The sequence below is a fragment of the Psammomys obesus genome, unplaced genomic scaffold (genome assembly GCF_907164565.1).
Source record: "Psammomys obesus unplaced genomic scaffold, mPsaObe1.curated_primary_1811, whole genome shotgun sequence".
NCBI lineage: Eukaryota > Metazoa > Chordata > Mammalia > Rodentia > Muridae > Psammomys > Psammomys obesus.
Window position 1 is genome coordinate 9,057,924 of NW_026585609.1, and position 12,189 is coordinate 9,070,112.

General features: G+C 39.9%; 1 protein-coding gene across 1 annotated transcript in view; it reads right to left on the reverse strand.

The window, feature by feature from the left end:
* Positions 1-7,768: 7,768 nt before the first annotated feature.
* Positions 7,769-12,189, reverse strand: part of LOC129679707 (C-type lectin domain family 2 member D11-like) — a 10,207-nt gene continuing 5,786 nt past the window's right edge. Inside the window, exons 2-5 of the mRNA XM_055611083.1 lie at positions 11,761-11,886; positions 10,647-10,825; positions 9,961-10,067; positions 7,769-8,998 (exon numbers count right to left, since the gene is read on the reverse strand). Coding sequence (XP_055467058.1) covers positions 8,854-8,998; positions 9,961-10,067; positions 10,647-10,825; positions 11,761-11,886 — 557 coding nt within the window. The 3' untranslated portion in view covers positions 7,769-8,853. The remainder of the gene's footprint in view (positions 8,999-9,960; positions 10,068-10,646; positions 10,826-11,760; positions 11,887-12,189) is intronic.

The window sequence follows — 12,189 nt, forward strand, 5'->3', positions numbered from 1 at the left end:
AACATACGGTTTTAAGCCAACTAGCCACAAACTGCCAAGAATACATATAATTTTAAAAATGCATATCAGAAAAATATATTCCAACTGTTCAGTCTTGTCTTGATTGTTAATTGACACACCCCCATGACACTCCCCCACACACACCAGCACTTGCTAGGGAGAAGGCCAAGCACTAAGAACATACAGAAGGAAAAGGTATCTCGATCTCCCCTCTGCATAGAGCTTAACAGGAATTAAAATAAGAAAGTGGGATATGATCCAACATAAAGTTCACAGACACAGAGATGAAAGTAACAGAGATAAGATTAAACAAAGACCAGAAATAAAAAGACCAAACTTTCAGTCTATTGAGCGCCTCTTCCAATAGCTGATCCTATCACTTGTCTTCAGCATCTACACTGAAGCTTAGCCTTCAGAACTGTACCTGCTAATGTTGCTTAACTCTCCATTGCTTTTGGACTCTGAACCCTGATTAATTTCAGGAGGTCTTAAAAGATATCTAGCACCTGCCTTCCTGTGCCCCTTTCAGCACTCCCTCCTCAGGTAAAGATGCCCAACTCTCAACACTACCCTTATCGGCCCTGGCTGAGTGCACTTGAATATCTCCAGATAGGGAATATAAACCCACACTGCACATATATCTTTTCTGGACAAACACTGAACTCACCCTGCCAACTCTACCCACCTCCATGACCTCCCTTTACCAGGTTGAGGATACTAGACTCACACCAACTACTCCACCTACCCCTGCAACTGGCCTGAGGACCACATGTCTCACACCTGTCTTTTGCCATTAGCACCCTAACTCTCCTCTTGAGTTAAAAATCCCAGAGTTAAAGACCCAAGACTTTCATCAGCAGCTTTGCCTGAGGCAAAGTTCTGAGAATCTCCCTCAAACCCCTGATGACTGACTGAAAATCTTCTCACACTACAGAAGGTCAGCTCCTGAGCTGAGAATCCTAACTTAACTTGAGCCAAACCAGGATTACTTCTGACACTCAATTCAAACATCAGTACTGAATTGCCCAAGGACTATGCTCTAAGTTCCACATAGCTTGCCTACCACATGATAAATTGAAATAGCTAACAGGGAGTTTCAAATACCTGCTCAGCAAGTAGAGACAAGATTCCCATACCAGTAAATTGTACTCATCACCTGATTGCAATAGCTCAGGTCCCATTACAAATCCACAAACATGAATAACCAAATACTAAGTCCCCACAAAACAATTTGTATGTCCATAGTAAAGCCCCCTAAGAAAAGCAACCAGATGATAGAAGACAGTGTATTCAAAATAGCAATGAATAGAATTCTGAAGATGTAAATACGTGCCAGAATGAACACTACAAGGACACAGTTAAATGAAATTAGAAAAACAAGTCAAGAAACCAAAATAAAATTTGATAAAACCTCTGAAGTCAGGCAAGAATGAAATAAGATTTAAAGTAAAAAAATAAAATCAGAAATTCAATAAGAAATCAGAAAACAATGTTGCAGAAGTAACTTTTATTCACCTGTTGTAATTGTCCTCTCTGTCTTACTGCTAACCTAAGCCTAGTCCTGGAAGTTTCTAGCCTCCAAACAATCTCATCTAGGCTTAGAATGTTTTCAACCTGTGAGACTTACTGCTCTTTCTAGCCCTTTCTGAACTCTGATTGGCTTGTTAAATTCAGCTGTTATGGCTCAAACTTCTCTCCAAGCTGATTGGTTCAAATTGCTTATCTATCTGATTCTTACTGAATTGCTCTGCTTGGCCTCAGACTAACTTTGGCAATATATTCTAATCTTCTGGCTCCTTTTCATTCTCTGGCTTGTTCTGGCTCCTCATTCTCTGGCTTGTTCATCTTCACTTGTGTCTAGCTTGTTCTCTCTTAAACCTCTCTCTCCATAAAACTCTCCCACTAAAACTCTCCTCTCTCTCTTTCTCTTTCCTTCTCTGATGCTCTCTTAAGTACCTTCCCTTTCCTCTCTGTTCTTGTGAGCGATCAGCGTATTTTATTCTGTCAAATCTTTCTATGATTTGTCATTTTGTCCGCCACTCAATTAGACATCACTTTCAAACATGAGTGCTTCCTTTTACAAACCAACTTTACCATCATTTTTGGGATTAAAGGTGAGTACTAAGTCAGTATTCCAGCCAGAGAGATTAAAATTGTGTGCTAAGGGCACATCTGTATTTCAGCCAGAGTAGCCCTGTTGATGGACTAAAATCCCTCTACACAATATCACCAATAGATTAGATCATGTGAAGGAGAAAATATGATGTCTTGGAGACAAGGAAGAGGACTTAGATCACTCAGTGAAAGAAAATATCTAATCCAAATAATCCCAAGAACCAAACATGCAGGAACTAGGACGCTTTACAAAGACTAAACCTACAAAAAGTAGACACAGAAGAAGAGGCCCAGGACAATGGTGAAAAACATTTTTGCAACAAAATCACAGAGGAAGCTTTCTTAATCTGAGGTAAGAGTTGCCTACCAAGATCTGACAGAATACAGAACACCAAACAGAGCGTACTAGAGAAGAAACTCCTCTCATCATATCAAAACACTAAGTGTTCAGAGCAACATCAACAAACAAGGATATTGAAAACAGTCAAGAGAGAAAGATCTAGTCACATACAAAGGCAGGCTCATCATAATAACAGCAGACTTATTTTTAATGGAGACTATGAAGGCCAGAGGAATTGGACTAGTGTTCATAATCATAGAACCCAAAGCAAGTGTCAGCAAATATAGGAAACTGAAATTACATCCTGCATTTGATCTGACTGCTATGAATTAAAGCTGTATATCAACAACAAAAGAACACAAACGCATAGAATCTAAATAACACACCACTGATTAAAAATTGAGTGAAGAAAGGAATCAAGAAGGAAGTTTAAGAATTCTCAGAATTAAATGAAATGAAAAAGAAATGAGGCAGTTATGAAAAGAAAGCTCACAACACTATGTGCCTAAATAAAACTTTGAGAAATCTCAAACTAGATGCACCTGAGGGCTTTAGAAAAACAAGAATAATCAATACCTCCGCCTAAAGTAGATAGGAAGAGATTATCAAAATCATGGCCAAAATCAGTAAAATAGAAATGAAAAATATAAAATGAATGAATGAAACAAAGAATTGATACTTTGAAAGTAGCATTCAAGTGACAACACATGCTGGAGAGAATGTGGAGAAAGGAGAGAAAAAAGAGGAAACTGTAGGTGAATATCTTCAATAAATATGGACATAAAAGTTCTTAATAAAATAATAAAATATTTGGAAACTAAGTTCAAGAACACATCAAAAAGTCATCCACCATGATCAAGTTTTCTTCTTTCCAAATTTACAAGGATGGTGCATATATAACTCAATAAATGTAATTAGATAAAAAGATAGAAACTATATAATCATTTCATTAAATGCGGAAAAGACCTTGAACAAAATTCAACATCTATTCATAATGAAGGTCCTGGAGAAAGTATGGGCACAGGGGACATTATCTCAGCATAATAAAGGCAATGACTGGGAAGTCCACAGCCAGTATTATCCTAAACGGAGAAAAATTCAAAGGCATTTCCACTAACCTCAGGAACAAGACAAGGATGCCCACACTTCATACCTACTCCAATGTGGTTCTTTATAGAAACTGAAAAAATAATATTAAATTTCATATGTAAATACAAAATATCCATGATAGCAAAAGAATCCCAATCAATAAAAAATTGCTAGAGGTTTCACCATTCTAGATTGTGTTATATTACAAAGCTGTAGTAATAAAGCAACATGGTACTGGCATAAAAACAAACCCATTGATCAATAGAATACAATTAGGTACTCACCCAGAAACTCACATTCCTACCGCCACTTGTTTTTTTGAAAAGGAGACCAGCAAAACATGTTGGAGAAAACATAGCATCTTCAGCACATGTTGCTAGCCAGATAGGATAACTATGTATAGAAGAATGAAACTTGATTATCTCTCACCCTGCACAAAAATCAACTCCAAATGGATGAAAGACCTCAGCAATAAACCTGATGTTCTGAAACTGACAGAAAAGAAAGTGGGTGATATACTGAATTCATTGGCACCTAAAGGACTTTATGAACAGGATTCCAATAGTGCAGGTATTAGTGAATGAGACCACCTAAGACTAAAAAGGCTTTGTACAGAAAAGGATACCATCACTCCAGCAAAGAGGCAGGCTACAGAATAAAAAACATATCTTTAGCAACTGTCTATCTGACAGAAGTTTACTTATCTAGAATATACCAGAATTTTTCAAAAATAAGCATCAAGGAACAAACAACCCAGTTCTGGTTACACAGAAGATGAAATACAAATGTCCAAGGAACATTTTTTAAAAATTCAACATCCTTAGGAATCAGGGAAGTACTTCTTTGAGATTTCATCTCCTCCTAGTCAAAATGGCTAACATGAAAAAGAAATCCAAAAGACAACAATTTGGGAAAAAGGAAAACATAGTCACTGATGGAGAGAGAAAAACCTGATGTGATTGCTATGAAAATATATGTGGAGTTTCCTCAAAAATCTAAAACTAGATCCACTACACTGTATACCACTCTTGGACATTTACCTAAAGGACTCCATATCCTGCTGGAGAGCTACCTGATCCCCCATGTTCATTGCTGATCTATTAAAAATAACCAAGACATGGAAAGAGACTAGATGGTCATCATATGATGGATAGTGAAAATGTGGTATATTTTCATAGTGGGGTATTATTTAGCTATTAAGGAAAGTATTGGACAGTAAAGTCCTATACACCTCCAAACATTACAGTCTATTGCCATCATTCAGGACTGCCTGCCAGAACTTGAAAGTAAGACCACACTGAGAAAGACACCTCATATTTGAGTCATAGAGCATAGAGAAACCAAGCTGGGATTAGCCCCAAAGCTTCATCCCTGCTGGACAGCCTTTATAGTTCTGGAAAGGATGATGCATGCTATCAGAGGATAAAAATAATCAATTATCCCAGCTTTGAACCAAGCAATAATGGTTGTCCTGGCAAGACATGCCCACTAGTGCAATAGTGTCACAGACATCATAAGAGTAACCAACCATGTTCTGATCAGATTTATCCACAAGATGAAGCCCATAACTGGCAACATTATTGGGCAAAGAATCTGTAGCTAGACAGATCAGTTCATGTCTCAAGCTTCATCTGAGACACTTCTACTTACATAGAGGTGATTAACATAAAGACCCATAACTGAGAAAGATGCAAAGAACAAGAGACTGCAGAATGCTCGGGTCTAAAGGGAATGTATATACATATGCATGCATCCAACTCCCAACGCTCAGGGATCCTCACAGTAATGGGGACGGAAAGCTTGTAAGAGCCGAAGGCAGTGGTGGACTCCAAGGAAACATTGTCTTCTGGACGTTAGGGCAGCTGCACTGCGGATTCAGAGCAGTTACCACAGCACGCACAAGACTCATGCAAACCCAAACCTGACGACATTCCAGCATGAAGATGGAAGTTGGATATGAAATCCCACCCCTGGCCATGCAGCTACTGGCAGAGTTAGGTGCTAGGAGAGAAAGAGACATTTTTCTCTAAGAAGGGCACCTTTGGTGAGCCAAGAATGCTGCAGTGGAAGATCGTATCTCCAAGAATATTTGGGCAGCGTAAATTGGTCCTGATTTTTTAAGACATAAAGTTGGGTGGGTAAGGATAGATCAGGTAGATCCGGTGGATCTGTGGGAGTATGTATATAAAAAAATTGAACAAATTTCTCAAAGGATAAAAAAAATTAAGAATAAATATGATGGATTTGAATTAGGAGAAGGTGTAAATCCCAAATTACTTGGATGCTTCCTATAATATTTGAAAGCTATTTGCTTTTGTAGCCATCATCAACTTTTCTGTTTGTGTGTGTGTGTGAAACAGTGTCTCTGCCTGAACCAGACTGGTAACCAGCAAGCCCCAGGGACCCTCCTGTCTCTGTCCCTTGTAAACCTGAAATAACAGGAGAATAATGAAAGACATGCTTGGCTTTTCATGTACGTGATGGGAATTTGAACCCTGATCCTTGTGTTTGTACAACAAAACTCTTTCCCCCATGACTCATCTTCCCAGCACATAAAACCTAAGCCAGGCATAGCAACACACTTCTTTAAACCCAGCAGTTAGGAGGCAGAGACAGGGAGATCTCTGGGTTCAAAGTGAGCCTACTTTACATACTTTACTCTGTCTCAGACAGAAAAAGAAGAAAGAACAAGACTGATTTTTTTATATCCTGTTTAAATAACTTATTTAACTAGTGGTAAATTCCCTTGTCTATAAGAAACTGGTTAGACAGCTCACTGGCATCTTGTGGGTGGATCCCTTAGAAGGCTCAATGCTCATGAACAGTTTATTTTCCTTTCAGGATTATTTTCATAAAGCAATGGAAGGAAACTTACCATGCATTCACTCTAAGTCAGATAAGGACACTGGCAAGACATTTCCCTGGGTAATCCGAATCTTAGAAATTAGCAAGAGTAGACTCTACCCAAAGTTTGGCTATGAGTCTCAGCATCTACTTCAATCCCCTGTTGGGTGGAGCCTTTCACAGGACTCTCTCTGTATATAGTAGGCTCTCATCCTGCTTCCTTTCTTCTACTGCTTCTGTTGTCTATCCTGTTTGCCATTCTGAATGAGATTTAAGCATCCTCCCCAGGGTCCTCCTTAGTGTTTAGCTTCTTTAGGTCTGTAGCTTTTAGTATGGCTATTCTACATTATATAACTATTATCTGCTTATAAGTGAGTGTATACCATGCATGTCTTTCTTTTTCTGGGTTACCTCACTCAGGATGATCTTCAACTTCCTGAACAGAACACCAAAAGCTCAGGTGCCAAGATCAACAACTAATAAATGGGTCCTCCTGAAACTGAAAAGCTTCTGTAAGGTAAAGGACACTGTCAACAGAACAAAATGACAGCCTACAGACTGGGAAAACATCTTCACCAACACTACATTTGACAGAGGTCTACTCTCCAGAATATATAAAGAACTTATGAAATTAAACACCAACAAACCAAATAATTCAATTTAAAAATGGGGTACAGAGCTAAGCACAGAATTCTCAACAAAGGAAAACTGAATGGCAGAGAAACACTTGAAGAAATGCTAACATCCTTAGTCATCAGAGAAATGTAAATTAAGGCGACATCAGAATGGCTAAGATCAAAAACTCAAGTGACAACACATGCTGGAGAGGATGTGGAGAAAGGGGAACCCTCCTCCATTGCTGGTGGGAGTGCAAACTTGTACAACCACACTTTGAAAATCAATCTGGCACTTTCTCAAAAAATTGGGAATAGCACTACCTCAAGATCCAGCTATACTACTCCTGGGCATATACCCAAAAGATACTCCACCATTCAATAAGGACATTTGCTCAACTATGTTCATAACACCTTTATTTGTAATAGCCAGAATCTGGAAATAACCTAGATGCCCCTCAACAAATTGAGGCACATTTACGCAATTGAATACTACTCCACTATTAAAAACAAGGTAGTCATGAAATTTTCAGGGAAATGGATACATGCTGTTTCCCCAAAGCTTGCTCAGCTCTACCAATAAAAGAAAAGAGAGGAAGAGGAAAAGGCTAGAGAGATGGCTTAGTAGTTAGGAGTACTTGTTGTTCTTGCAAAAGACCAATGTTCCATTTCCAGAAGTCACATGTCCACACAAATCAGTCTGTAACTCCAGTTCCATACACACACACACACACACACACACACTTATACAAACGATAAACACACATCAAGTAGATGTTTTGTTTATTTACTTTATATGCCAATCACAGCTTCCCCTCCTTCCTCTCCTCCCAGTCCCATTCTCCCTCATCCATCTTCCCTCTCCCCTACCCTTCCCTTGCCCCTCTCATTCCTTTTTCCTCAAAGACAAGGAGGTCAAGTATAGATATCATACCCATAGCTCCCTAGCAAATTAAGCTATTCTAGAATAAAAGAGAGAGAAAAAGATGAAAAGATCAGGAGATGCTTTGTAGCCTGTTATTTCGTCCTTTTTGGGACTCATCAGTACAGTGTAGTTAACTCTATAAAGATTTTAAATACTTTGTTTTTAGGACCCAATAACATGCACATTAGTGCAAAACGAAGTGTTGAATGCTTAAGGAGTTTAACTCCCATTTGATGTGAAATGAATCCAATGAAGTGGTAAAATTTAAATGGCATTTATTTATAAAATGGATTATGCTTGAACAGTATAATTATATAATTATATTTAGAACTGTAAAACTGGAAATAAGAACATTATAAATGAGAGAGATTTTGACTGTCATTTATGTTTCAAAGAGTGTAAAAAAAATTAGTTTTAAATACTTTTTAAATTTTTCTGGGTGTTAGCATAAATTTTGAAAAGAACGTATAATGTTTTTCCCCAAATTATCAGATGCTACAGATTCTTATCTTTCCTATCATTATGGGAGCATTCCCATACTTCACTTCCCACTGTGAACATGTGTCTCTCCTGTTTAACCCTTAAGTAGCTGTCAGGCATCACAGATGTGTGTCACTATATAACATCCACACACACTTTTGGGAACTCATTTTTGTGGTCTCCTAGATTCAAAAGAAGGACTTCTCTGCACAAAAGTAAAAGTAGGGCTCACTAACATTAACTGTTCTTTACACTTAAGGTCTGAGTGCCGACATCTATGTTAGACTCATCTATGTTCTTCTAATCCCTTCTTTGTACACTTCTTCAAGAAGGTTTTCATTTGTGATGTCAAGAAATATTCTAAGTTCCTTTTGATAGCGATGTGGGAAGATGTGGAAAAGAGTAGCAACTGTAGATAACAGGCTAAAAGCATCTCTTGGAAAAGGCTAGAAAGAAGAAAAAGAATTTTGGCACTGGAGGGTATAGCTGTTGGGTTTGCTACAGATCCATCTTCGATCTGCATAGACCCTGGCACTGCTGATCCCGTTGTTGTTCAGGTAGGCATGATTTTCCACTCCCCGGATGGGAACCCTGAAAAGAAACCAAAAGCAGTCAGTCTGCAGAGCCCAGAACTGCATTCCCTCCTGTAGTGAAATCTTCCCCATCTTCACTGCTTATTTGTAACATGAATATAGTCAAAGAAAGACAGTCCTGTGCCAGTTTTGCACCTAGCAGCTTTAACACTTCCAGAGTTATTTATGAACACCACATCTCTGTCATTTGTATGTGATGTGTAATGTGTGTACAAAGCAGTCGACTGGGGCTTGCTGACATGTTCAAATGAAGTGCAGGCATGGTGGCCTCACAGATGGGGATTTTCAGTTCTGTTTTGAAGCATTTTATATAGCTGAAAACCCATTTACTAAATTGCTGACAAGATTTTAAAGATATAATTGACTGGGTCTGTGATTTACCATTCTAGTAAAACAATGTGCTCTAATCCAAGAAATACCTTGGATGCTGACAGATAACAAGACTTTAGGGCTGGTTTTCCAGTGCCCTTGGAGTCTCTGCTTTTGTGAACAGGTGTAGCTGTGCAAGAACCAGTGAGTCTTGCCTTACAGTTCTGCAGTGGCTTTTGAGGGTGTCAGAGCCCTCACTGCCCATCTGAATTTCTATCTACATCCCACACAGGGCATTTATCACCAACAAAAAGTTTTAAGTTGGTAAAGAAGCAGACAATACCTCCCCCCGATGCCATCATCACTTGAGTAAAATCACACTAAGTAAAGGTTTTGAAAATGATGGCCAATAATACATGGGAGAACCTCCAAAGGATTTAAGTGTGTGGGGATGTGGAGTTTGCTGGGGATTGACTCCTGTGTGTAGCACACACCCTCCCTCTCAGGCACACCTCCAACCCAAGAGTTTATTATTCTTCCTCTCCAGTACAGCTGGCTTCACATTAAGCAGCCATTCATCTTTCAGAGCCACAACTCACATGCGATCACAGCACATGAACACAGTAGAAGGAAAAGTATCTGCAAACATACGTGTTGTTATACTCAGTGTTGTCTGTCCATCTCCAAGGGAGTTGTTGTGACTCTCTGTGCAGGCCGATCCAGTAGTCAAAAGTCCCCTTGTATCTACTTAGGAAACCCTGTCATGAAACACAGAAAGCAAATACATGTGTGTCTCTTTTCAGATTATCCTTGTGGCTCTCCACTCACTCAACAGCTTTCTCTAGAGATGTCAGGAGGGTGTAACTGAGTGTCACAGAGTTTGGAGATGTAACGACCTCCAGCTTTCAGTAGACCCACTTAACAACTGTAATTCTAAAGTACCTCATTTGGATTACAGCTACAAATTGAATGACACCCCACTGTGGCTGTCATGGTCCCTGGCTAAGCCACCCCTTGCCATTACTAAGAGTTGTCACCTTCAGTATACAACAGCTTGTGCCAGCTTGGAGAAAAACGCTCATGACCACCAGGTACCTGGGTAAAATGGCACCTCTGACCTCTCAGACTGACTGAGTACGACATGCAGTAATGTTTCTTCAGTGTCTCAGAGCTTCATCCAGGTGTGTGTGACCATCACAAAAGCACACACTCACATGTTCCCCGAGTCTCCACCTGCTTGAGATGGGAAACTTCCTCATGCCTCATCTTTACTCTCCCTATCTCCAGGTAATACATATTCAAGAGGACAAAGAAACAACCCAATCCCTGATCATTACCAGCTCCTCCAGGTTGTCAAATCGAGCAAGTTGGGCCTCTTGTGCCACGCAGGAGGTCTGGCTGAAGGTCCAGTTACTTGTGGATTCAGAAAAATAAAAACATTTATTTCCAAATCCAATCCAGTGTCTTGGGCAAGCAGCATAGGTGTTTTTCACTGGTGTCTGTTCATTCTTTCTTACTAAAATTCAGACAACAGAATGAATTATAACAAGCTTGTCTTGTCTCTTTTTGGCCTCCTTCCTGAGCTCAGCTGTGAGGTATGAATTTGATTGCAGCTTTCCCAATTGATCTGTAGGAGTCCTCTCCTGAGCACAATAGGCCTTTATCTAAAGGTCTCCCACCCTGGGTCTGAGTCCCATTCCCTCTCAGGTGCTCACTGACTGCAGGGCTCCCTGGAAGTGCATTGATTTCTATAACGTCTTCACTTTTGTGCTTTGGATGATTGTTTCCTACAGTGGGGGTTGCTATAGCAACAAGCACTCTGTATGGACACCTACTTTGAAGTCAGCCTGATAACTGAGATAGCAGCGAGAACTGTTGGGAAGGTAGCATATGCAGTGTGGACATGTTGCTCTAAAGGATGGTTCACATGCCTAAGAGGACAGTGTGAGACTTTATCACACTATTCTGAACACTGTGGTACTAAAATCCTAGAAATTGATTACATTAGGAATAATCCATTTAATATGCTGAAAACATTCCTGAACATGGTCACTAAAACCATGGGTAATGGGGAGAGCCACTGTATCTTCCTGGCCATATTACTCCTCTCTGTCCTCACACTTCCTTGAGGTTCCTCCTTTGGGTATTGCTCTTCTTGTTCTCTGCCATGGACAGTTACCCCAGGTGGACTATTGTCTCCTGTATTTCTATCTAGAGCTTGCTGATGTCATCTTCGCAGGGATGCTGAGCCTGGCCTCCTGTGCACACCACAGCCTGTGCTGTTCCTCCACTGCAGCTTCCTGCTGGAGCCTGAGTTCCCAGAGAACAGGAATTTCCAGTGTGTTTTCTCAAGCCCTTCCCACAGTGCCTGGCTCACAGTGATTAGTAAGTATGTACTGACAATGTCAATGCGGACAGAATGTTACAGAATTTGGAGAATAAGTCACTTACCTGACAAAGCAACAGAAAGCGCAGTCACAGCTACAGTGAGGACTGTGATCACTACATAGCAGCAGTAAAGCTTAGCAGAAGACTCAGGAGAGGTGATGCTGAGATATTTTCCTTGCAGCTTTTTACCTGAAAAATATAAATATGAGATCAATCTCAGGAACCTTTCAGAGTAAAAGATAAATGTACTAAGAGTCATCTGTAGATTTGGCTTGTACTCTGTCACCATATAGCCTTTCACAGAAGGTCCTGGTCTGTAAATGACGTCCATGGCTCACAGAAGACTAAAGGACTGGGAACAGATTTGTTGCCATAGAATCTTGCAGTTATTGAATGAAGAGTCAGTGAAAGAGCAAGAAAGAGAAAGATTGAAGTTTAGGTTGGAAAACAACACAAAACTATATGGAAAGGACAGGAGAGGGGAGGGGAAAG